The sequence below is a fragment of the Gambusia affinis genome, linkage group LG07, assembly GCF_019740435.1.
Source record: "Gambusia affinis linkage group LG07, SWU_Gaff_1.0, whole genome shotgun sequence".
Taxonomy (NCBI): domain Eukaryota; kingdom Metazoa; phylum Chordata; class Actinopteri; order Cyprinodontiformes; family Poeciliidae; genus Gambusia; species Gambusia affinis.
In genome coordinates this window covers 28691228-28718995 of record NC_057874.1, presented here as the reverse complement: position 1 = coordinate 28718995, position 27768 = coordinate 28691228, and the positions used below count along the sequence as shown (strand labels likewise).

The window sequence follows — 27768 nt, the reverse complement described above, 5'->3', positions numbered from 1 at the left end:
TGAATGTCAGCCACGTCGGCACAAGAGCTGAATCAATAAATAGAGCTGTGGTGTCTGATCAGTGTTGGAAAAATATCTTCTAGTTAACTGATGGCAGCCAGAACTCTCAACCAGACGCCAACACTAAAAAAACAAAACATAGTGGAAGCTCTTTTCTCTTGTAAAATGCAAAAACACAGAAAATTACAAATAATTTTGGTCCAGTTTCTATTGCAAATATCTTAGTACACTTGAAATAAGAAAAAAATAAGTTAAAAGTAACTTTTCTGCAAGAGATAGAAGCTTGTTTTAAGCCAATAATTCCTTAATATTAATTTAATAAATAAGTAGTTCAACTGGCAGGTAATATTATTTCCATGCTATATGAGAAATAACAAGAACTTTTTATTAGACTTCAGTAATTAAAACAAACCAGTAAAAATTGCTAAAAAAGGTATGTGTTTTAGTTGCACTTGAAACAAAAACAATTGTTTTAGTTATACTTTCTTTGTTTTTACAAATATAATTTCTTCTGCTTTTTATTTGACCCACTCAATAGTAAACTAAATGTGCTAGATTTTATTAAAACTAACAAAATAGGGCTTTCTAGAAGCTGGATTTGTAAAATGTTGTCGATCCAAAGCATTTAAAGGGTTTTTGACAACTGTGTTTTGGCTTTATTGGTAGCTTGATTGTCATATTAAGGAATTATGGACTAAAACTAAGATCCTACATATTGCTGAAAATAGGTTTATCTTATTTCAAGTCAACTAAAGTATCTGCACTTGAAACAGGAAAACAAAACATTCTGCACTAACAGCACTAACAGTAATTGAACCCAGAAGGTCCAGAAAATGACTATCAATCTGCGCCCTGCATTAAGAAAGTAAATTGAGAAGATTTGAATTTCCCCAGCTCCTGAGAAATCAGATGTGACAGAAGACAAATGGATGATGTTGTCTGGAGAGTCTAAATCTAACAAAGGAAGTATTTTCTGCTGTTTTAGAAGGAGTTTATGAACGAGGCACAGCTGTGCTTTTCTAATTTCATTCCAGGATTGCTTTGTATTCACCTGAAGTGGCACCGTCTGTGTGTGCAGACACAAGGATTCACATCTGCAATAACTCAAGACTAAAGAATATACTGGAAGAACATAAATAAGGCCATCTTTGGGAATACACAATGCTCTCTGACATTGGCTAAACCTGAAAAATATGATTCACATTCTGGAAACTGCAGACGTGGGTCAATAAAAATTGTTCAAAACATAAGATAATGGATGTTTGAAGCAGAACTGTGGGGTTTAGTCAAAGTGCAGTTCATGGTTTACCACACATTGTTTTGAAGTTTCAGTTGTTGTTTTTTCAAATTCTCATTTCAACCACTAGCTGAGATTTTTCTTTCACCAGTGGTGAATATACCTAAGTACAAAGTTAGCTGCGCTAACCCTGCAGCGCTAATCATAACATTAGTGCCACCAACACTAACACTAACGCTAAAGCACGATGCCACCACGGTATTTACACACAAGCTAATGCTTAAAAATTATATTTGCCCTTGGAAGACTACAATTATTTTGGGGGAAGCTACGTGCTCTAAATGATCCAAAGTTAGCAAAACTTCTAAACAGAAATAGCTCAAATATGAGCACTTTGGCAACAATGAGCCCACCACTGTCTTCCACTTACCATGGAAATTAATCCAGATATTTTAGTGATTTAACAAGCACTTTATATTACTAACAAATTGGTAAGACAAAACTTTTACCAACCCAAGATCAAATTGTTTCTAACCTAGGAATCAAAGCATTACCCTGAAATATAATTCATTTACTGACATAATAAGAGTGTAATTATTTCAATTCACAACAAGCTACAATTTAATCCAAAAACTCCTTAGGAGATTACATTAAGTTTTCTGGATCTTTGAGAACAATGTGTTTCAAAAAGTTAATTTGGAAGTTGTTTTCTGCCTGGAAGCCTCCAAACAATACCCATGTCAAATGCTTCGTCAAAGAGCAGTGTGGTAACTGGCATATGTCCATCAATCTGACTTTGGTTGTTAAAGAAGAAGGTTTTAGCAGCTGCCAGATGGAAAGTACACTGAGAGGGTGACAAGATTTCAGCAGAAACTCAAAAGACGACTTCATGCTGGGCGTAAGGCACTCTGTGGGTGGTTGTTGGTTTTAACGTCTGAAAGGGGAAACGCTGATTTGTGAAAAGTACAAAACATAAAATAACCTGAAGTGATAACTGGAACTAAAATGAGAGGATTTTTTTGACCAAGCAAACGTTGAAACTCAAAGAACCATAAGAAATCTGTATCAAACAGTAAGTAAAGTCAAGGTTACTTTACACAGCAAAAAGAAGAAAATCATAAAATACTTCGCAACAGTTCATAGTATACAAGCTGGAAGCAAGGAAACTAAAAATTAAATAAGGGTTCTGACTATACAGCAAGGAAACAGCTCTTCAACTCAACTCCGGGGTTTGGAAACGTATTCAGCCTCTTTGTATTTTTCACATAAGTGGCTGCTCTTAACATGTTTGAGTCAAACCCCCTGACAAATAAAGGACTTCTTCACACTAACCTCATTTACGTGATGAAAAGATGTTCTAGTTCAAGATGTTCATTTCTGCTTTTTGTCAAAGAGCTGCAAACAGGTAAGAAGAGGCCGAAAGGAAGGGCAAGAAGACAACAGCAGCACAGAAAACACGACTTACAGGGTACAAATTTAACCTTTCATAACAGCACTCTCATAAAATCGAGCACGTTTCTTTTTTTATTTTTAGCCAAAAAACCTTGAACACCACAAATGATTAAAATGGATTAACAAGTCTTACAGGTAATTAGATTGCTGGAAATCTATCTTTGAGGGAATACAGCAGCTTGTGCAATTTATTTTCTTCATATAGAGCTAATCTACAAGAAGTCAACTCTTAAATCAACAAATAAAACAATCAAGTTCAGCTCAAGTTCAGTCAGACAAAAAAACAATTCAGTGAAGCTTCTGTTTAATTCTAGAAACATTAAACTGCACTGAACTCAGAAAAAGAAAAACTGCCGCAGAGAAACTTCATTTTACCATGAAGAGAAAGGAGCAGATATGCAGAACTTAGTTTATTCAAAATGTTTGTATTAGCCCAGTTCATCTTTAGAACCGTCATCAAAAACCAAAACTTCAATACAGATGCTTCACTTTATTCGACTGGACGATTTAAAAAAGAGACAAGTAAATGAGCACTAGAATTTGTCTGAAAATGTTACTGAGGGGAGCTAAGTGCATTAAATGTTTTAAAAGTAATTAAAAGCGTTAAAGATAAATTAGCAGACAATAGCAAAAGTTTAACAAAGAAATTAGAAATAAAAATAAAGTTTTTCAGAAATTACAAGAAGTTTTCTACAATCAAAATGTATCCGGGAAAATTAATCTAGGGGACATTATGCATCCCAAATATTTTAAAAGTTACCAAAAGTGTGAAATGAATAATTAGTTCTGGTATTGGTGTGTTGGTGTGAAGTGAGCGTACCACTGCTCAGACGCAACCTGTAAGGCCCAGGAAGATAAAGGCTGGACCTGCAAACCCCACTGGCAAACAGAGACGGTGGCAGTGACAAACACAGGAATCAGGAAGTGAATATCAGAAAGAAGGAAAAGAGGAAAGTCAAGAAATACAAAGAGCTCAGACAGGAAAGATTCTGGGAAGTCCACGCCTCACAGAGAGGCTCCCACTGAAACAACCTCCAGAAAACAGCAGTCCCTCCTCCAAATTAGCTCCCCGGCCTCTGATAGGCAACTTTAACCGGAACCGTCCAGGAAGAAAAAGCAGAGTGCGCTAGCAATGTCTGAGTGATCTGAGCACAAACTGGAAGAGCATTTGTGCAAATGGTTGTGAAATCAAGCGCAATGTCACAGTTTTACTGATAGCGTCCAGTCGGCTAATGTATCCTATCCGAATTACAGCACGGCATCAACAGGTAGCTGCAATTTGCAGTTTGGGCTTGTGACATTTGATTTTCAACCCAGCCATCTTATTTACGGAAATATTTTATGGGCTCAGTCTTATTTAATGTGTCCCTCCATAAACCAGCTCTGAGCAGTTGGATGTAGAAAGGATGTACTCTCTTAAGTGCTTCCATACTGCTTGGCTTGGCAGAATGATGAAGAAGTTGTGTCAGCCAAATCCGTATATACCCAGCAGGTGAATTAAAAATCCATTTTTATGGAGTAACGCATTAGCCAACACTCACATTACCATCCTTCACATAAAGATACTTTATAAGAAACGAGCCAGACGCAGAGAGATGGAATAAGATGCTGGGATGTAGTTTATAACCTCAGGTGAATTGAGTCTTAACAGAGTGGGGCGTTAGCCAGCGCTCACATTAGCATCACCTTCCAATAACCAAGACAGGAAAATTCAGAGAAGATATACTAAAGAAAGATTTACAGACTCCAGATGGATTTAAAGCTCATTTATAGGGTAACATATTAGCCAACTGTTACATTATCATCCTCCACATAAAAATATTTAATTTATAAGGAGGAGAGGAAAGTGGGAGGAAAGTGACTGAGGACGTTAGATGCTGATGCAGTTTGTGGAGGAATATTTAAAGAGAGATAGATGGAAACCAACTTTTTAAAACTTTTTTTACAATATATTTTTTGATTTTTTTTTGCATAAGATGAAATATAGAAAACCTACATTCAAACAAGCATTGGCCACCACCCACTCAGAGTCAACATTCAGGGTAAAAAATTTAATTAAATTTAGCAAAAAAAAGTAGATGAATTTTAAAAAATGCATAAATGTAAATACAAATAGCTTAAAACAAGTTCATTTAACTTAAGTGTAAAAACCCTTCTGCTCAGAGTTCCTGTTGAACCACAGTAACTGGAACATTGACCAATATATCTGATGTGCATTGATCATTTTGATGATGACTCATGACTGCATATTAGTTTTGTGACTTTTTATTATTGATCTTATCAGGTTCTTATCCATTTCAATCATTTATTTCAGATTGGTTATTATCAAAAATTGTACAAAGGTGTAAATAATTTACTGGTGTTTCCTCTAACCTCTACAGCAAGATGGAAAGCCATTTCCTGTAGCCACATTAATACTTTTCAATCTCAAATCTCTGGAAACCAAGATTCAATTCATTAGTAAAACAATGCTGCTCACGTTCAAATCGACTCGGTGAGATAGGCTTGAGTACAGATGTAAAGCAGAAGGTAGGGGACAAAAACAAAATTCAAGCTCTTGAATTTAGTGCATTGATGAGGTCTCTGGCGCAAAGCGTCGTCACTGATTTAAGAGGTATGGATCTGCTGGGATGAACTGAGGAGACAGAATCTCATTTAAACTTCAAGGCAGAGCGCAAAAAACTATGAAGGTCACACCATGCTAAAAGAGCGAGGGAACAACTGGTCCACTGAGTGTCGTTTACACGAAGAGAGAGAAATTATCCAAATCGAGGCAGGGTGACGAACTATCTGAAAGCCTTGAAAGGCAAGAGAAGAATGATGAGTAGGAGGTTAGGAGCTAGAGAAACTGAGGAGGAGGGCGGATGCACGATAAAATCCATCATTATCAAGGCCGTGTACTCTCAGCACCCCGAGCGAAAAAAAAAAAAAAAGAGTTCATTTGGGCTTGCCTACTTGTTTTCCGAAATGTGCCACGGTAGAGGAGACACGCGGTTAAAGATGGCAGCAGACTCACTGGAGCATCTGCTTTTCTGATGAAATGACCTGAATCCTATTTTCAACAAGAGCTGCAGGATCAAACACAGCCAGAGCAAATTTTTGTTCAATTCTGCAAGAATATCACCGCACTGATGTCGTTCCCCATGCCAAGAGTCTGGCAATCCCTCACACTAATGGGTAATATCTGTGTGGATATGGCTGAACAACACATGGTGCTTTTAGGACTACCGTTGTAAAAACTCCTTGAGATGAATTATTTAGAGGCAACAGAGTAAAGAGGGTTCAAAATAAACACAACAGAAGTTGTAATTGCACCAAAAATTATTCCAGGTTACAGTGGCTAAAATCTGCTACCATATGAGATGTGTCTCTGTTTGATGAATTTCTGGTTAAACATGTTTGTATTTCATTCAGTGGGTAAAAAAATCCAGAAATTTTACTCAAATAAAAGTAGAGATACTTGATAATAAAATTATTCAAGTAAAAGTGAAAAATACAGCGTAGTAAAAAATACTCCTAAGAGTAATTTTTTCACAAACGTTAAATTAAATTGAGTAAATGTAACTTCTTACTACTGAACTCTGAAGATATCCCAGAATGGGAAAGAGAAATGGTCCAAACAAAGTCCGGAGTGGGATGCAAAATGCACTTTATGCCGTTTGAAATACAAAAATTTCAACAAACTCCTTAAGTTTCACCTTAGCGGCGTTGATTCATGATGTAGCAGCATCAACTTCTCAACCAGAAATGATTTGATCCAAAGATTAATAATGTACAAAAATACTGTAAATATTTTTAATGACTGATTAAAAATCATGTGTGAAAAAGCTTTTTTACATTTAATTTTAAGGGTGTTTCTTATTTAATTGTAACAACGCAATTGTAAAATTATGATGTTTTTTTTATGTTAGCAGACTGTCGAAAACGTTTTGTGTAATTCTGTAATGGAAACGCAGCGTGTGATTGTTGGGAAAGCAGACGACCTCCAGGTGTGACTTTGTGTGGAAATATGAATCCATGTGGTTAAATTGAGGTCAGATGAACTGATTTCAGTGACTATTAGCATGAAGACATGCAGCAGAACCAGATAGATTAATAAGATTATGAAAAGTACCTGCAGACCTGCTTAATATTCAGGACAGCTGTAGCACGGATATGGAAACAGCTGAAATGCAGAAGTCGTCGTATTTAACGTGATTACTGGGCTTGATGGGAGACCCGAGCTGGATTGTAGATGTTAACTGGAACAGAAAGGTGAACACAGAAGGTGTGGAGACAAACGCACAGCAGCCCACACACAGCAGCTACGCCAGTAGCCAGCAGGCTCTTGAACATCTGTCATACCTGCCTGCTTCAATCCCATCACACACACACACCAACACACACACACACCCTGTGAAGGGTTGTGACAGCTCAACATCGAGCCACAAGCAGAGAAACACATGTTCCTCTCTAGTACACTTTGCAGACAAACAGAAATGACCACCATCTCTGTTCTGTTTCACTTCACATCAACCACATCTTTCCCCTCCATGTTTCTTCCTCCTTTTCCTCTCACACCACACACCTCTGTCCAAATGTTTCAAGTCGTATTTTATTTATTAGATTTTGCCTGGCTCATTTTAATTTGAAGGTAAGGACTGTTCAAGTTCAGACTTCGTGTTCAGAAGGAGACATCTGCTCATCTGCTAAAAAAAACAAAAAACAAAAGCACCAACTGCACAACCTGCTCTGTGATTTCAGACTGACGTTTTCCACCTGCAAGGGAAGTTTGAGTAGTTTGAAAGCAACAAAATATCAAAACAGGAGGCTGGGACAATAAAGTATGTGTTAAATTCTGTGGAAATGTCAAATAAGTGAGGGCCTGCCACAATAAACAATAAACCAATTAATTATTTTATTTATTAAACATGATGAATAAAATAAGCTCAATTAATAAACTTCATTCTAAGCTCAATTCTTTTCTTTTTTCTCTCTCTACCATAAACTGGATGGAAAAAGTTTTCAGTCTGGTGTTTTGGTCTAAACTACCCAATTTCTTTACAAACTTCAAATTAACAATATTATTGTTCATCGCAATAACTTCAGGTTCAATTTGTTGTCCAGCAAAATTTGTTATTGTGACTGGTCTATTTGTATACTTTGGACTACTTTTATAAATGGAACATAGTAACAGAAATGACATGAAATAAGTAAAGAAAATGTGGCCTGAACAAATGCATCATTCGCACCTGCTCATGTTCTGTTAGATGAAAAATTAAAGAGTCATGTTGTTGCAAAATAATGGCCCTTTCAGAAGACCTTAATGGTTCTCATGAGAAATATCTTCTTTTTCTTCAATACAGAAAAACAAAAGGTAATGCTAAAAGATGTGAACAGAGTAGGAAAGACAAATGACACTAAAAATGCTTTGTGAGTGAAAATAAATGCAAGATTAAAGGAAGTTTAGTTTTATTAGAAAACTTGCTTGAAACACATAAAAAAAAAGTAATATTCGTAAAGGTCAATGCAAAAAAAGAATATATTAGTCATAGCTTATTAAATAAAAAAGGCAAAGATGACTGAGTCTTATCTTGATGCTAATCCAACATTTTATCAATGCTGAAGTGTTTTTTTTAAATCTTCTTTTCTGGAATTAGATCAAAAACCAAACAAACATCAAGAAAATACTTACAGCTCTGTGATTGGTTGTTGAGTTGGTTGCATCAACTCAACCAAACTTCTTGAGTTGGTGCAATGAAAAAATGGTTTTGTGGCTGTAGAACTGCAAAGGGCTGATGCTAAGAACCACCATGACCAGGAAAACACTGCAACTGGATCACTTCAGATGATTCAGTTTACAGAAATGTTGTCAAAGAGACTAAAGCTTGTTTTCTTAACTGACTAGAGATAATGAAGAGGTTCCACTCATCAGTAGCAACAGAGCAAGCATCTTCTTTGTAACACACTGCCTTCTCAGTGAGCTGTCACTGTTAAGATGAACAGGAAGTACACTGTGCACAATAAAAGCAAAGCCCTAACTCATCAAACTTAAACCATCCAGCTGTACTTTGAAATTTGTGAAACTCAACCGACTGACAGAGGTGGGGAATTAAATGTGAAACAGAATCAATAGGATGGAAATATGGGGAGAAAAAAGAGGAATCAGAAAATGACGCAGAAGAAGAACAATGAAGCCAAGCAGGAATGTGAAAGAATAAAACCAGTTGTAGATAAAAACGTAAAATTTCAAATATGTTAAAAGTAAAACATGGAAATGAAGCTAATTCTCTGGTAGCAGCAGAAGTAGCACCATAATTGGTGATGGCAGCCAACCGCTGAGTTACTCTGCTCCCCGCCAAGGCCCCCAACACACACACACACACACGCCCACACACACACACGCATGAAGACCGTCAGGCCATCACAGACCTGATGAGCTGTCACTTAATCAAATGAACTGTCACTTGTTGTGTCCTTTCACCCCCACTGGGATCCTCATTATCAGCCATGATTGCCCCCAACTAACCTCCAACAACCTCTCCTCCTCCAACCGAAGCACTCCAGCTCTCCTCCATCTCTGAGGTGTCACAATTATCATCAGCTGTGATTCATGTTGCCATTCCTGAGGGGAAAGCTTCGCTCTTCTTTTTATTGTCCCACTCATCCCGTCACGTCACTCAGATGTCGGTTCAATCAATAACTTCCAGTCCAAAAATGTCAAAACAGCTCAGAAAACAAACCAGCAAAGCCGTGGAAGTCGTCTCCACTCACCTGCACATTTGGTCCTGGTTATCAGCGGCGGCCCCGGCGGCCCAGTCCCCCCTTCACCCGGTCTGGACAGCAGAACCTTGATCTCATACTCCACATCTGGGTCCAGATGCCATAACTTGTAGGTGGGGGCGTCAACCACGTGGGTCTCAGCCCAGTTTCCTGTAGTGGTGCGGTACTCCACCTCCTTCAGGATGATCGGCCCATCTCCGATGATGCTGTTGGCATTGGGTTTGATCCACAGGTAGGTGGCGCCAACGGCGAGGAGTTCAGGGGGAGCGATGGGAGTGGGCGGGGCTAGAAAGTACAAGAACAGAAAATAAATATGAATGGACATGTTGTGCTTGAATTGTGCTGATATCCTGCATGTTTTAGAGTGTTTTCATCCTAAAAGGTGGGAGCATGTAGACACTAATAGAAACCCTCCTATTTAATATTTATATGCTCCCACTGACTCAGGTTAATACAAGAAACAAGATTAGCTACCAGAAATACACAGATGATGCACAGCTCTACTTTACAATGTGACTTCCTCTGAAGGATGCTCAGAGCAGATAAATGTGCGCATGTACCATAAGGTTCTCCAAATGAACAGAAACAAAACTGAAGTTCAGACTGAAATCCTGGTGTAGGACTCTGAGCTGAGCCGTTCTTTTACCTGAAGAGCATTTCTGGGCTTAAAGGATTTGTGTTGCAGCATCCAGAAAACTGCAAAACAGCCAAAAGACTCAGTTCCTTTACATCCAGGCTTGAAAACACCTGTTTAGTTACCTTTGACTCGTAGAAACAGAAACATTGATCAACATACTTCATGTCTATTTGCTTGATTATTTACAAAGGCAGTAGAATTTGATTTATTGGTTGTTGTTAAAACATCAAATTATTTTATGATGCAAAGCACTTTGAATTATGCTATATTGATCAACTTGACTTCACACTTGATAGTTGAGAAGATTTGGTTTGATTGGGAACTAAAACTGCAATATTTCTTGCATTTTCCAGCTGTTGTGGTTCTTTTACTGTCTGTCAAAAGATCATGAAGTTTTTGAAAAATCTGTTCCCCTCCTCACTTGTGGGGGCTCTGCACCAAGAACCGCTACAGGAAACAACACAAAACACCTCAGAAGACACTGAGTGCAACTTCCTTCTTCACCAAACGTAAGCAGGAATAGAGTGGCTTTAAGTGGTTGTAGGATTTCTCTTTTGTCTTTGGCTAAAAACCACAAGCCATTTATCCAGCTAGCACTAGGTTGGCACATTTGTTGTGGTTGTATTTACCCAGAATCCCCTGCTCTACAGTCCGCTTCCTGCTGCAGTCTGCTTGGCGTTCACATATGCATTCAAACAGCACCAGAGTTCACTTCAACCAAACCCACACTGAGGTTTTTAGGCGCTCCACAGTAACATTTTTGGTTTACATCAGCCTTCGATTGCCAATTCAAACTTCTCCAAACAAACCAGACTTTCTAAACAAACTGGAGCTTGATGAAAGTGGACCAAACAGGGCTAGTGTCAATGTAGGCTTAGCTCTCTCGCTGGTTCAACATGTCTGGATCAAATGTTGGCTCATTAGCAGGCCTCTGCAGAACATTGACATGCTGAGGCGGCAGCTACTCCCTGGGTGTTGAACCAGGGAGAGAGCTAAAGCATGAAGGATGCCGGCCCTCGAGGACTGACTTTGGAAACCCCTGCTGTAATGTGATTAACTGAGCTCATCGTCACAGAATTATTTAATATATTTAACCCCAATCAATGTTGCTGAAGTATGCAATACTTGAACTGATTAATTAATTTTGTAAAGCCCACCCTCCCCTTCTTTTCCCGTCCTTTTACCCTCAAGTTCTTCAGAGTAATTTTCAAAAATGCACCCAAGATTTGAAAACGCTCAGCTTCAAGACAGTCTATTACCCAGATTAACTTCTGCAAATCCAAATAATAAGAAAAAACTTGAACTTTGCATTATTTCTTTTTCTGTCAATAATCCATCCATTCATAATCTTCCACTGCCTGAAATTGGGTTGAATAGCCAACATTTCCTAAAAAAATAAAAAATATAACATTTCCAGCTGCTTTGTGTGGTTTCTAAGCCATTCAATTCAATATTTTATCTTGCCAGTGAGTCCTGGGTTTTCTCCCAATGGCAGGAAAACACCTGGGAGGCATCCTGAGTGAATGCATGCTCCTCCTCATCAGAGCCTGAACCCTAAACCAAATGTCTGCAGCCTGCAGATCCAGTGGCACGAGTGGTTCTTTAAAATGTCTTCAGAGGTTCTGGGTTCTTTAGCTAAAACTGTTTTATAGCAACAAACACATTTTCAGACATTAAAACAGTGTTGTGGTTCTAAAAGCTGTATATTTTTTAGCTATTTGTCCATTTATATCCTCTAAAAAGTTAGTTGCAATAACCCTAAAGCACTGAAACATTAGATCTACTACCATTGAAAGACCTCAACCCTCCAGCACCAATTTAATTTTGACATTATAATTCAGATGATCTTTATGATACTTATATCTTCTTCTCTACTTTTTTCCTGTATGTTTCTTTTTTTAAATAAAACAGGAAGAGAACATGAGGAGAGGAAAGAGAACTGCTGCGTAAACGTCTTCACCCACTTCAAAATAAGAGTATGAATATTCGTAGTTGGTAACCAAAATTTTAGCACAGGTTTCAAATTTTATTCAACTGAAAGTTTACAAAAAAAGGCAGATAGAATAAAAGAATAAAAAATTAGAGGAAGCTAAGTGTGCTAAACATTGTCAGAGGTAGCAAAACGCTAAATAAAAATATTTGTTCCACTTCTGGTGCATTTATTGAAGCTGCAGCACATATTTATCAACAAGTATCATTGCGGCTCTAAGGTTTTATGTTTTATGTTAACATCTCTGCTAACATCATTTCAGCTGCATTTTAGACAATGTTTAAATGCAGATGGAGATTTAACAGTGAGAAATGCATTCAGTTTATTTTTTAAGATGGTAAAGAGAGTTATGCTGCAGCTGATGATCCCATAATTATAATTTAAAGAAACGACTCAACCTGCTTCTAGGAATGGAATATGTTCTTGCTTTTTATTTCATACAAAAGCTTAGATTTTTATTAAAGCAACTACGTTTTGAAACATTCAGCTTCTGTAAGATTTAGAAACCAGTGCAATGTATTCCAACACAACATAGAAAAAATAAAAACAGCTTGTAGACAATGATGTAAAAGATGTATGCGAATTGGCCAAGGAGGAAATTCAAAGACTGTTTACAAGCCAAGCAGTAACATTTACCTCCAACAAACAAGCGAAGCTGCAGCGGCGTAGTGACATAAATCTGAAAGCGGCTCAGTTAAAGAGCAGCAGGAGCAGATGGAAACAATGACAAGGAAATTAATTGGACTTTTCCCGTTAGTCATCAGACTGCCTGCGCCTGTGAAGCACAGCATGATCTATGGTAATTACCACGGACAGCTCCGGCTTGTCTGCGGCCCTGAGACCAAAACCTCGGACACCAATCGTCACAAGATTTGGGAACACAAAGGAACCTTTTTTATTACACAAATGTCAACAATAAGATTTAGGCATCTTTAGTGGCTCTGAGCTGGAAAAAAGGTTTCTATACAGATCAAAATCTTTTTAGACGAAATGTTGAGATGCAAAGGCCCTACATGAGAATTAAGCCACCATTTATCTCCTTCAACCAGGGCATCCAGCACTTTTCTTAAAATGTTGACATTTTTAAAATATTTTTTTCTTCTTGCATTTCACCTGCAAAGAATAACATTCCTTCTCCTGCTGCAGTCTTAAAACCAAAGTCGCGCTTTTACTCAGAAAGTTTCCTCTTTTTTTTGCTTCCCTCGAGGCTGCATTAGCATATGCATGACGGCTGCAGGACTGATGAATCAACTGTCAGTCGGTGCACACTCATACATCTCAACTACATGGAAGCAGATTGTGCGTACGGCCATGTGCTCCAGACATCAGGCATCTCTTTATCCACCGCTCTAATCCAAAGATGTCATACAGCAGTAGCATGAGTCACCAGTTTGGAGGTTTTTACGATCGATTCAAACAGAAGAAGAATGACTAACAGAATAACAACAGAAGACATAAGTTAGAAAGTACTGATCTCTGTAATTCACACACGGTCAGAATCATAAATATTAGATCATGTATTGAAACAAAACTGAAGTTATTATCTTTAGACCTAAACAGGAATGATGAAGAGCTTCAGTTGTTATAGCTGGAAACCAGAGATCAGGCCTGAAATCTGGCTGTACTGATGGACTTTGACCTGAACATTCAGAGCCACATAAAGACAGTTGCAAAGTCAGCCTTCTATCACCTGAAGAACAATTCTAGGATTAAAGGACTGATGTCACAGCGTCACAGCGAGATCTAAAGAAACTCATCCATGCTTTTAGCTTTAGTTGCATTGATTACTGCAACAGTATCTAAATCAGTCATCCAGCTGCAGCTGATCCAGAACGCTGCTGCTGGTGCTCTGACTAAAACCAGGAAGATAGAGCACAGTTCTACAGTCCTTCCACTGAGAGAATAGACTTTAAAATACTGTTGGTAGTTTATACATCACTGAACAAATTACTGATCTGCTGCTGCTGGATCAACTTTCCAGACCTCTCTGATCTTTTGGTTCTGGTTTACACCCAGAACCAAAACCAAACGCGGAGAAGCAGCATTCAGCATCTCTGCACCACAAATCTGGAACAAACTACCAGAAAAGTGCAGAACAGCCAGAAATCTGAGTTCCTTTAAACCTAGATTAAAAACCCACCTGGTTAGAGTTACTTTGAATCATCATAAATGAAACATTGACCAACATTTTGATGTGTAATGACGACACATGGCAAAATGTAAAGTTTCAATTATTGATTTTAGTGTTTTTATGATGTAAAGCACTTGTCTTGTTGCTGAAAATGGAAATGAACTTGATTAATTGATTGATCTACTTTTAAGCAAAACTTGCTAATGGACATGCAAGTAAATATTAGTACAGATGAATTTATAATAATAATAATAATAGTAATAATAATAATAATAATAATAATAATAATAATAATAATAATAATAATAATAATAATAATAATAATAATAATAATAATAATAATAATAATAATAATAATAATAATAATAATAATAATAATTTTCTCTAATCCATGCATCTGCATGGATTAGAGAAAATCTCCAATAAATGCAAACTTGCAAACCCACTGGTTGTTTAAAAAGAAAACATTAATTCACATGGATTTACAGTACAGATCAAACGTTTGGACACAGTTGCGTCCAAACTTTTGGTCTGTATTGTAAATAACAATCTTGCAGAAACAGGAACTTTCAGTGTAAATCGGTCCTGTTAAATCTTTCACAACCTTAATAGTTTTCTTGGAAACGTGTAGAAAAAAGGATATAAAAATAGGAATAATGACTTCAAAGTTCTGTGAAGCATTTTGCAACAAAGGCATCCGTTTCCAGTAACACTGAGGTTTTTCTGTTATTCTATTTTCAAGTGAGTGCATCTTTTTTTCATAAAGGGTGGCTCACAAATGGAGTGAAAATCTGAGGGCTGCATGACAGGCAGAAGAAGGATCACTAAATGTTAATTTTTACATCTGGATGTTTCTCATTACTGCTTGCAAGATCGACTACGAGTTAACGCTTTAAGCTTCTTAGAAAAAAACAAAAAAATCAAGCATTAAAAGCAGCCAACTAATCATTTCTCAGAGAGATTCAACTCTTCATTAACATCATTTATTTTCAACAACCTCTCCTGATGTTACTCTGCAGGAGGAAGGAGAAATTCACTCAATCACTTCCTCCCTGCCCGTTTTCCTCCTCCGTCTCGCCGCCTCCAGCTCGCCTGCCGCAGCGTTACAGAGGCCACCCAGAGGGACGCAACCTGGCACCCAGAGTCACATGACAGGAAACACGCATCAAACATGCTTTCATGTTTCTGCGATGTGTACTGTGGAGTAACTGAAATTATACACAGCAAATGTTTAGAGAAGATCAGAAAATAATGTGAACAGTCAATATATACAGTTTGCATCCTTTAAGTTAATTCAAGATTATTTGTGTAGCACATTTCAGGAACAAGGTAGCTTAAATTCCTTTATATCATAAAAACAGCCACAAATTATGAAACAAGCCATAAACATTACATTTTGTCGAGTGCCATCATCAAAATCATCAATCGAATCCTACACAAAGACGGCCTTCTATCACCTGAAGAACATTTCCAGGATTAAAGGACTAATGTCTCAGCCAGATCTAGAGAAACTCGTCCATGCGTTTATCTTCAGTCGTATTGATTATTGTAACGGTGTCTTCACAGGTCTGTCCAACAAATCAATCAAACAGCTGCAGCTGATCCAGAATGCTGCTGCTGCAGTTCTGACTAAAACCAGGAAGTTAGAGCACATAACACCAGTTTTAAAGTCCTTCCACTGGCTGCCTGTAGCTCAAAGAATAGACTTTAAAATATTGTTGTTAGTTTATAAATCACTGAATGGTTTAGCACCACAATACATTAAAGATCTGCTGCTGTTGTATCAACCTTCCAGAACCTCTCAGGTTCTGGTTCTGGTTCTGCTCTGCGTCCCCAGAACCAGAACCAAATGAGGAGAAGCAGCATTTAGCATCTATGCACCACAAATTTGGAACAAACTTCCAGAAAACTGTAAAACAGCCGAAACACTGACTTCCTTTAAATCTAGACTAAAAACCCACCTGTTTAGGATTTTATTTGAAACGTAATCAATTACAAATTTATTGACGGAACCTGACTTGATGTCGTGTTTTTATTGTTGATTCCATGTTGCATTGTGTTTTTGTGTTTGATTTGATGTAAAGCACTTTGAAAAGCCTTGCTGCTGAAATGTGCTATACAAATAAAGTTTGATTGATTGATTGATTGATTGGTCAGTATGTTTCATTAACTGTCCATGTAGATGTAATCATGCAGATCTTTCATATTGAGCTCCATTGAAAACCTCCTAGTTATTCCACCAAATATTGATTTCTGAACTCTTCCTGAGTTAAAAATTTGTGTTTCTAAATGAACATGAACTTGTGAGCAACTGCTGAAACATTTCACCTCGAGTTCTTGATGATCCAGCAATGTTTTCAAAAAAACTTTTCTGTTCTGATGCCTTAATAATGCGAAGCAGTGATGACTGCATTTTTTTCTCAAGGTAATCACTGCAAATGGAAATAATATCAAGCACATTTGTTCCTCTGTTAGGTTGTTAAAATGAAGTTGATTCATTTAATAAATTAGTTTTTGAAACATTAAGGTTTTAAAAACTAATCTAATAGAAAACAGCTTCCACCAGCACACCAACTTGGATAATTGGATGTGTGTCGTATAAAATACACAAACAAGTATTTCCATCTGCACAAAGAGCTGCTTTCCTCAGTGCCTGGGCACAAAACTGGTAAAGATGCACTGATTGCTAATCAACAACAACTGGCCCTCACGCAGAGCCACTAATGAAAAGTGGGAGTGGAGACAATAGAGAGATGAAGGATTATGGAGACAAAGCGTGAATATTGCAAGAAATGCAGGTACATGGCCAACTTAGAGAAGAAAACATAAAAAACAGTTAGGGAAAAGAAGTTTGAAGCTAAATGAAGACTCTGAACTGCATTTAGGTGAAAAAATTTAACTTTAAATTTGGTAAAAGATAGATTAGCTGATAACAGTTCAATAACAACTTTAATAGTTAAAACACCAAATATATCTTCATTTTGCTTGAATACTCGCACTGGAAACTGTTTTAGCAACAGAAACTTGCCCAGTTTGGTTCATCACCTTCCAAAGCTGAACTATCTTTGGAATATTTTGCATATGCTCTATGAAATCTGCAAATAAGACAATTTTCTGCAAATAATTTGGAGTCAGAAATATTTTCTAATAGCATGTTAAGCTGTATTGCACCTAGCTTCCAAAGATACACTTTTTGTTTTTCAAATACAAAAAAATGTACTATTTGTTGATTTAAAAAAAAATATATATATATATATATATATATATATATATATATATATATATATATATATATATATATAGATATATATATATATATATATATATATATATATATATATTTTTTTATAGGAAAACTCCTAAAAACTGCGAATAGGCAGCAGTCAACTACATCAGCTGAAACACACTGGAAAACATGAAAATCGAGTCTGAACGAGTTTTATTTTTTACATTATTTTTGATTCAAGGCTAGCAGGCATCAGTTTAAACTGAAAAATGTTAAACCTGGAAATCTGTAGGAGCCTCTAGATCTGCAATCAAAGCAGCCAATAAAATTCAATATTTTATTTGACCTGATTTCACCTACATTTAAAATCTGCAGTCATGTGACAGCTGTCCTCATGCAGGACAGCGTTCCTGCAGAGCCGTCAGTACAAACCTGTGAGCAGAAGCCTCATAAAAAGGTTTTATCCTGGGAGCCTATTGTCTGATGAAACATTGGCCTCTCGAAACTGATCGGTGTTACTGCCCACAGAGGGAACAAAGTATCTGCATTAGCTTTTTTACTGCGCCACATTACGACCCCAGTGAGATACTTGAAGATGTCACACAGTGTCAAGAAAAATAAATTTCTCTAATAAAAGTCCTGCATTATCTCGCAGAGGAAGCCCTTACCTTACACTTTGTGTGTGCACTACAGGTCAATTTCAGTGTTTTATTGACAAATTTATAATGTTTCTTACTCTTGATAAACATGTGTGATGTTAAAATTTATATCTTTCCCTATGTTGTTGGAGGTATTTTATGAATTATTTTGCTCCTCTTCGCTCTGACCTTGGATTTCTAAACCATTTGGGATAAAAACTAAATAAACATAAAATTCCCCTGGACCTGATGAACTATCTGTTATGAATTATGAAGGTTATAATGAAGGAAAGGGGTGATATGGGTCAAGTTTACAAGTATGGGTGAACTTGTTTTCTACATGGGGGCGTTTCTATTAACCCTGTCGGAGCACAAATTGATACGTATTTTTTCCTGCCATTCTCCAAGTTTAGCGAACTTTGGCCCTGATACCATTCAATTCAATGTATTTATACAGAGACGAATAACAACAAATATAATCAAAAGAACAGCAGCTGCTTCTTCTTTAAAATGAACTCTGTCTCCATCAATCAGTTGAGTTAAAATGGAGCTGTCCTACATTTAGTTTAAAACCTGCAATAAGTTATTTTGATACCATGTTTTAGAGACTATTAGCAATGCATTCATCAGGAAATTATCAAATTCTGTAATTTTTTTTCCCAGAAACCTGCAACGCACTCAGGAAAAGTGAAACATGCACATAATTATTTTTTCGAAATTGAGTAGTACATAATATTTTCTGGAATGGAGTATATAAGGGTTATTTGTTTGTAAATAACCACGATATACACCATTTGCATTTTGCTCAGATAAATGCTGCTGAACTACAGGCCACGCCCCCTGTGCATTGGTTCCGCAATCCCAGCTGCATGTTCTGAAAGCACACAGCCATGTGATATCAGTCTGTAAGGAGACTGGTGATAGCACGTTGATCGCAGAACTAGGATGTGCAAATTCAGAAGATAAAGGGAGGTTCAAACACGTACTTAAAGAAATCAAATTTAATTTATTTGGATGGTGCACATTAGTTGACATTTCTGTAAATGTGCCAGAATTAGCCAAAAGGCCATTTTTTATCTGTTGTCCCTAGAAAATGCTCAGTTTGTTCTTTTGTCCTGTTTACTTAAATATTTTTGAGTAAAAGAAATACATTTCCTTACTACTTTTTACCAAAATACCAGCCTTGGCCAAGCACTAGAACAAAATATCAGAAATTAACCATAGGAAATTAGCCTTTAGATTCTTTCCAGCTGCTACTGAAATTATGGCGATGCACTTTAATTCGCAGGATAAAGTTTTGTTTGCAAGATGTTTTAGCTTTTTGGTACAATGATAAATAAAAACTAAATTCTAATATTGAAAAATGCTGATAGTCGTTGGCACTTTAGGAACCTTCAAATCAAATTCAAGATAAATCCAGTGAGACCAGAAGAGGAAGTCTATGGTAACTTTAAACGAGGGTCAGTGATTTGACCCCAGTAGAGAGTGACATGTTTCAGAAAGAACATGAAAATCCCCGGAGGAACATCCACCGCCTGCAGGAACTTTGACTGACCTGCTTCCATTTAGACACAAACTCCATCCACAAGGCCAGGCTTTATCCGTTTTCTCACGAATGTTTCTGCTAGTTTTATATTTTCAAGCTGTGCTGAGTTCTAATTGAAAAAATTTAAAACAGAAAAATGTTAAAGTCTTTGCAGATGCAAGGGGAATTAAACGACAGCAGATGGAAACTCAGCTGCAGTGAAAATGATTCTGTTGCCAAAATTTTTTTTTCTCACATTTTGAATATGGAAGACAAAACTAATGATAGTTGACAGAGGGAGACGAACACAATAAATGCTTAATCTTTAACTATTTAACTGCAATTTCAAAGTAACTTCAACATGTTCTAGAGTAAAAGCAACAAATCTGCACAAAAAAATTTTAATATGAGAACTTAAAATATTTTTTACATTTGTTATAGTAGGGAAAGGTTAACAGGGTTTGTTTCTTTCAGAATAAAGTGGGCTGTTGCTTATTTGTGGTTCAGTATTCACACATTCACCTATTCACATATTTTCTGTTGAACGTAACTCAAAATAATTTTAGAAAAATCTGATTATTTGCAGATTTTTTTGACAAAGCATAGCAATGTTAAAAACAAGTTGTGGCTTGACAAGCTGAAACACCTTGCATTTGCAAAGCAGCCAATCAGGAGGCTCCGTTTCCTGTCCTTGGCTCTGATTGGCTGTATATTTGATGTTTGGACTATTAGGCAGTTCTAACTACTTTGGAGGAAGGTCTCAAGTGTTTGCAGATTTCAGCTGTTTGCATGAAGTTGTAGACCTACATTTCTGCAAATATTACTGCTCTGTTGTATACAGTGAAAAAGTAACTTTAATCTGATTACTGATTTGGAAAGCAACTAAGTTACGTTAAAAGTAACATTTTTAGTTACTTTCAGCAGCTGCTAATGACAACGCTCCGCCTCCTGTGAGAATTGATCTTTGTCAATACTTAATTGCAAGATATTTATAATAGTAACATCAACACTGTGTCTCCATTTATAAGGTTGAACTGAAGGGGAGATTGTTTAATGGTTACAATAGTACAAACTAAATGTTCGTAATTTGTGTGTTTCTATTATCTGGAAAACTTTACAGAGGATTTCAGTGCTTCAGATGGGTTTCTGCTTCTTAAAGGCGATTTTCTGTTCTAATTTTTCCTTTGTGACTCCCAATTAGAAAATGATTCAAGCACATCCCATAAAAGCTGCACATGCTTCCATTTCAATCCCATTTTAAAGCAAACATACAAAGAAAAGAAATAAAATGTATATTATTTGAAGGTTCAAGTTATGTCAGGTTGTGATTTTGAGGCTTAGTGTTCATTAGTTTGACATTTAAAACATGTTCAATCTTCCTGTATTTGGTATTTAGGAGTCAGAAATATTCATCTCTGCTCAGCTGTTCACATATAGTTTAGGTAAAGAAACATCTGAACTGATCTGGATGGTTGTGGTCGGATTTATTTAAGCCTAAATTAGCTCTACAGCAACACATTCAGAGGAAAAATAAAGGTAAAACCTAAGTGCACTCACCCAATCAAGACTCAATGCTTCAGTCACCAACGGCCACAGGAACGTGAATTGGTTGGCATTTTAATTACATCAAGGTCTGGGTTTTGACTAGGCCTTTCTGACATGCCGATTCTTTTCTTTTTCAAATATTTTATTGAAAATTAGCTGCTGTGTTTGGGATCATTGTTTTGCTGTTGGACAGATTAGCTTACATTTGACTTCAAGAATACTTTAAAACAGTGTTGGTCAAGGTCGACTCAATGACAGCACGACGCAGAAGATTTGTGGCTGTAAAACAAAATCAAATCATCATCAGTACACCACTGTGATTTACGTTTGTGCTCATATTTGTGTTAAATATCACATTTTTCTGCTTGGTTTTCTCCAGACATGGTGGTTTGTGTATCTGAATTGGTTTTGTCTCTTCCAGAGGACATCGCTCCAGAAAACGTTGGACAGCAACAACTGCTTCTTTAAAGAACGTGTTGTTGTTCTGGAATTGTGTTAAACCTCTCCTGCATGCTTTAATGCAGGAGACTGGCAAATCTCCTGGATTTATAGAGGCAACCATGATTGACAATGATGTCAACACATTTGAAAAGCAGAGTCTGGCAGCAACTTTCCAGTTTAAATGGTGTTAAAGCTACAAAATTGCATAAAATTAGTAGCAAAATCAGCCTACAGTGAAACTTTCCAACCTAATGCTATCTATTTTAAATTAAAAAAAGAAGTGAGACGTTTCATATTTTTTGCAAGAAAGAAACTGATTTGCGCTAATTCCCCCCAGAATATGTTACACTATCTCACATAATATCTAGACTGCAGCCGTCAAAGTGTCTTGAAGCAGGAAATAAACCTCCACCTGGTTGCTTTCTCTGAGCCATGGAGGATAAAAGAGTCAGAAATGTCAAGCCAGTCCAGCGGCTGAGAGCTTCAGGGGAAAATGAAACACCAACAGTAAGAAAAAGCTGAAAAGAGACACTGATCCTCTTACTGTCACTTCAGTTTTTTCCACTTTCTAATAAAATGACAGTCTGAAACACGAGGAAACAGGAGATTTGCAGTGGACACGTCCCTCTCGCTCTAATTCGATGCTCTTCGTTTCATTTCTGGCATTCATCTGAACATATCCGCATGAGCATCTAATGTGCGAGCGGATTGGAGTTCAACAAGCTGCAGACAGAAACTGCTGATGGGATTTAAGCTGTCAGCTTTGGCTTCATGATTTATCTGGTTGTCCTCTGAATTCTCTGTTTTCTGTCATCAAGGAAGAGGTTTAAACATGAGGTCTTAACTCCTTCTTTCAAATTTTCCTCCTCTGCTTCCTTCGGCTTCCGGTTTTAAACATTGAGTTTGTCTTCTTGATGCATCATGTGCTCTCCTGTCTTTCTGCTCCTCTTCTCCGTTTCCACCTCCACCCCCTCACACACCTATCTCTCTTCTTCATCTCTGCCTTATTCCCTCCTTATCTCACCTGTCAACCCTCCCACACCTGTTCATGAATTACTTACGCTTTGCTTCAGAAATTCTCTGTGAAGTGTCCGCCTTCCTTGACCTCCACATCTATATAAAGAGGCTGATGCACATGAAAGTGCATTGAACATAAAATGGCAACATGACAAACTGCCCAACATGCACAAGACAACCCACACACACACACACACACAGGTACACGCACACAGGTACACACACCTTATGTCAAGCCCAGAAGACCTGCTTAAAGAGACAGGCACTCCCACTTTAATACACAACCTAGTGAATATGAATTCAGAAACTTTTTCTCATAAAATGGATGCAACATAATTACATTGTTGTAATTCCTCCAGGAGAAACAATAAGGCATTTTAGTAAATGTAATTGTTGACTTGAATAACTTCTAGAAGTTTATTCAGTAAAACACAGAGTTCCTTTAAATCAAGATTAAAAGCCCACCTGGTTAGAGTTGCTTTGGAACCAAAATAAATGAAACATTGACCAAAATTTTAATATGTTGATGATGATTCTGAAATCAAAATGTAAAATAAAATAAATTTTCTAGTAAACTGTTTCAGACATTATTTAAAATTATACATTTGGGGAGAAAAAAAAATTGTTGTTCCTTGTTCAGATTATTGATGGGCTGTTCTACAACATCTTTCACCATGTTTATGTTGACAACACACAACTTTTATTCTTTATCACAGGACTGTCCACTACAGTCAGAGTAAAAAGACTGCAACTAGTAACCTTAAAATATACATTAAGGTCTAATAAATAAATAGACTAAACAAAAATATAAAAAACTACAGAAGAAGTTTGAAATTTTCACATAAATTTCACAAGCTTCCTGCAGGTTTGAGAATTGAAAACCTTTCACAGAAAAGCAGAGAATTTTCTTTTTAAAACCTGTATTTAAAAGAAGTTTTATCTTTTTTGCATGTTGAAATAGAAACAGAAAACCCATTGAAAGAGGAGCTTGTTTTTCTGGGAAGCTCTGACATCTCTTTTGTGTTTCTTTCAAACATCTGACATCTCATTTTGATATAAAACTCCTCACTTGGAAGTCCATCATATTCCAGGCAGTTATTGCTGTAAATTGGAGGTTGTGTTGTGTTCACACCCAGTGGGAGCTCAGAGCGTCACTGGGTTTCCAGGAGTCTGACACATACAGCAGAAGCTGTCCACTCGCCTATTGATTTCCTTATCAGGAACAGACACACAGACGATGTTGGGAATGAGCTCTGGGGCAACAAAAAGCTCCACGGACACACACAGTCTGACATTAACACACACTCTGGTGCTGCTGCTGGGTCTAATTCTTGGACTAAAATCAGCTTTATGATGACCCAGGGAGACTTAGAAAAATGTGGCACAATTCCTGGGGAACTCACACACACTCAAACGTATTCTCTGTGAGGTATCAACGGGCCACTGGCTGACAGAGGCTCTCCTGGATCTCTGTTTCGCCCCACTGAGTCTTATCTATGATAGACAGAACACACACACACACACACACACACACACACAGATGTCAAAATGCCCATACAAGATGCAACACACACTCAAATACAGCCGACCTTCAATCTCTGCCGGGCTGCTACACCTCAGCTCTCTCTTTCACAAGCATGTGGACAGAGTGGATTCTTTAGGCCCTTAAATTTCACATAAATCATCTCATTTATGGCCGTAGCCACACACCTGTAGCTGACCCACTACGCCTCCTTGAACAGGATAAGATCTATGGTCTGTACAAAACACTGCATTTTTATATAAAATCATTCTGACATTATGAGACTTTATTCTGCTCAGTTCTGCTTATTTGTCCTGTTTTAGGGTCTCCTGTCACTTTAAATCAAAATAATCTGTGCGGGCAACAGGCAGTCCCTGCTCATTTGTGATGTTATATTCCAAAGGTTTTTGAAATGGCTCATTTTCCAGACACCAAAAAATATTAACTTATTGCCTAAAAATGGCTAGGTGTTATTTTTTTTAAGTGTTTGAGTTGTTTTTAGCAAATGCTGTAGATCAATTCCAACTCCTGACTCACCACCAGAGGGCGTGTGTCTGAGTGAGATGATTTTATATCCAGACATGGGGAGTTTAGTTAAATATCTGTCTGGTTTATGGTTTTAAAGAAAAGATGGCACTGGGGAAATGATTCTTGCCCATTATGATTGATGGACATGAACTTCCTCCTTCTTTTTCCGCTGTTTGGTTCTGCTCTGCACCCTTTGTTGCTTTTCTATTACAAAAGTACACAAAACTTTGTCAATATTCTGCAGATGCCAAAAAAAACACAATTTTGCAATTGCGGTGTTTCCATTAAATAAGAAGCGTAATAATTTACAAACAAGAGTTATTAAAAAAACATGCTGCACCGTCTTCCATCTACCACTTCCTGTTGTCTTTATTCATCATTCCCACCAGTAGTAACAGTTGGTTATCGTTCACATGACTTGAGTGATGCATAAAAAGTGCTTTGATTGCAAATTTGCAAAATACGTTAATTTTGATACATTCAAAGAAACCAACTCATTCTAGTGTAAAAAATGTTTAAGTACAAAACATTAACAGGCATGTATCCTTTAAGCAACATTATTTTTGTAGTTCCAATTTGCGTAATTCTATGGTCAATGAAATTGAGCTACTAAAGCCTATTTTTTTCACTCTTTTGTGAATTGGGATCATAGTTCAGGTGTTATTTTAGCTTTTGAGATGCTAATCAGCTTATCCCAGTGGTAAAAACAATACCCTGTTGCCAAGGTTACGTAAAATTTCTTCCAGGTGCAAAACCAGAAGACAGAGGGAATAAATGTGCAACCAAACAATATATGAACAAACGTCTAGAAAAACAGAGCTGCTCCAACATGCTAGCTCTGCATAAAAGATCTATCAATATCATTTCCCTTTTTTCATCACTTATTTCAAGGATTTTTGTTAAATAATTATGGCGTTTTGTGTAAATTATGGGTGAAAGGGTAAATTTTCTAAAAAAGACATTCACCCAACAGATGCTAGTTTGTCTCCAAATCTAAAAGAGTAGCATAATGTGTTGAGCTGGCCAACAGGGCTGGGTTATGGAGGCTTTCCATGCATGAATGAACAGGTATGGGACAGAGACGTACAGAGCGTACAGGCAGGGCGCTGTAATATGAGCAGCATCTCTCTCCAGATTCCCCCGTCACACCTGACTGAGCAACAGCAATTAACCCTGATTTCACTTAGCAGACACACACACACACAAAAAAAAAAATCATAACAACACCTTACACATGACAACACAGTCATCCATGTATAGTACCCACACCAAACAAATGAAGATGCACTAAAGCAAATCAACAACACAGGAGTGACGAGAATGAGGGAAAAGGGACAAAAAGTCAAAGTGGAAATGAAGGATGATGACACATTTATGCAAATTGGAGGAAGGTGTTTTCATGCGTGTGTTTTCATTTTCCCTTTCCTCTTTTGTTCGCTGCGTTGGCATCGGTTATTCCCCTGGCAAGAAGCATGGCCGACAACACCTGAGCTTCACCCACCCACACACACAGAGCAACACAATGAATACACACTCTGTATGGGGCACGTTCAGTGCGGTGAGCTTCGGATGCTCTCGTGAGTCGATAGTGTGATTCTGCAAACAGATGGTAATGACAGTTCTGTCCCTGGACGACTGTCTAATCAGAGTGGCGCCGCTAACACATGCAATCCAACTTTTCTGACTCTGCAGGCTAAAACATCCTTCACAACAAATAAAGTTAACAGCGTAATTCCAATCAAAGAGACATTTACATTAGATAATATTTCCTGTCTTTAATTACTCTACCTCAGGATGTGATTTGATTTAATTTACATTCTGAGTTTGGAGTTGAAACGTTTGCCTGTAGCCATCAGACTTTACAACGCCCAACTCTGAGTGTCTTAAATATTTATACTTATTTGTTTATACATATGGGTTTGGATGTGTAGTCGGAGGCAGGAGCGGTGGGATTGTGATGTGATCTGCTGCAGATTTCACTCATCAGTTCATAATGATAATATTCCACCATTGTTTACTTCCTGATTTACAGCATCTGGCTTCTTCTGGTGCAGAATAATGATGAACGTCTCAAATCAACGACATAAAAGCTGGATAACATGACTAATAAGACTGCAGATGCTTTGAAAACAATCAAATCTGCAATTTAGCTACACATGTGAAACTGGGACAAATCAGATTTTTCTTTTAGGTGAAAAGTTCAGAATCGGTCCAATCAGACGATTTGGGTCTCATTGGGCTACTGTGTGAACATCAACTAATCTTTAGCTCCCTTTATAGATTCAAGTTACTTCCAACCAGAAGAAACATGTTGGTAAAGTTAGTTAACTGTTTTAACCTATTATACATCTGAAAGAGGCATGAATAGTTTTCTGACTCAATATTGTGCTTCTAATGTAATAAACATTAAAATAACTTATATTTGTGGCTCAATGTGAAGATTTCCAACATTAAAAGTCAAACTTGTTTATCAGGATTTATTTGACAGTCCTTCTGGTGAAATAAAGTACTGCTTGTCTTTCAGAAGAATAAAAAAGGTGCATTTGTGTATAAGTTGAGGCAAAAATAGTATTTTTTATAAACATCTAAACTGTTTGGATCTTCTTCACAGTTTTGAGTGAAAAACGGATCAAAAACATGAACAGAGAGGACTCATTGTGGGTTCCCACTTTCTGGAAATCCTTTCAGTATTCCATCCTCAGCTCCCTCACAGCTCTAATGGGCCGCAGCCAAACATGCACACATCCACACAAACAACCAGGGCTTGTTTCACACTTCCAAAAGAAACAGTCCCACTTTGCTGCATACATAGTAATGAAGTCTGTGGATCTCTGCTGTCTTTCCATGCCTTTCATTTCACCTCTGCGGTTACATTTACGTACCTTTGACAATCAAGTCGGCGTAGTTGGAAACTCCGGATCCGCCATCAGATCGGATGACGCAGCGGTAGCGGCTGGTGCTACGCTGCGACGTGTCACCGACGCTCACCGTCGCAGAGAAGCGGCGGTGGTTGACCACCCTGGTCACCATCAGCGCCGTGTCTTTACCGTTCCACTGCTGGAAGATGGGAAATCATACGTGTTGTTGTGGGTTTTCCACTTGCTTTCCATGTTAAGG

The 27768-nt window shown here is 37.5% G+C and overlaps 1 protein-coding gene across 15 annotated transcripts in view; it reads right to left on the bottom strand.

Annotated features, from left to right (window-relative positions):
• ptprt (protein tyrosine phosphatase receptor type T) overlaps window positions 1-27768 on the bottom strand; it is a 294966-nt gene that overhangs the window by 190003 nt on the left and 77195 nt on the right. For all 15 annotated transcript variants that reach the window (XM_044121953.1, XM_044121956.1, XM_044121954.1 and 12 more), the window contains exons 7-8: window positions 27534-27708; window positions 9443-9736 (exon numbers count right to left, since the gene is read on the bottom strand). In XM_044121953.1, coding sequence (XP_043977888.1) covers window positions 9443-9736; window positions 27534-27708 — 469 coding nt within the window. The remainder of the gene's footprint in view (window positions 1-9442; window positions 9737-27533; window positions 27709-27768) is intronic.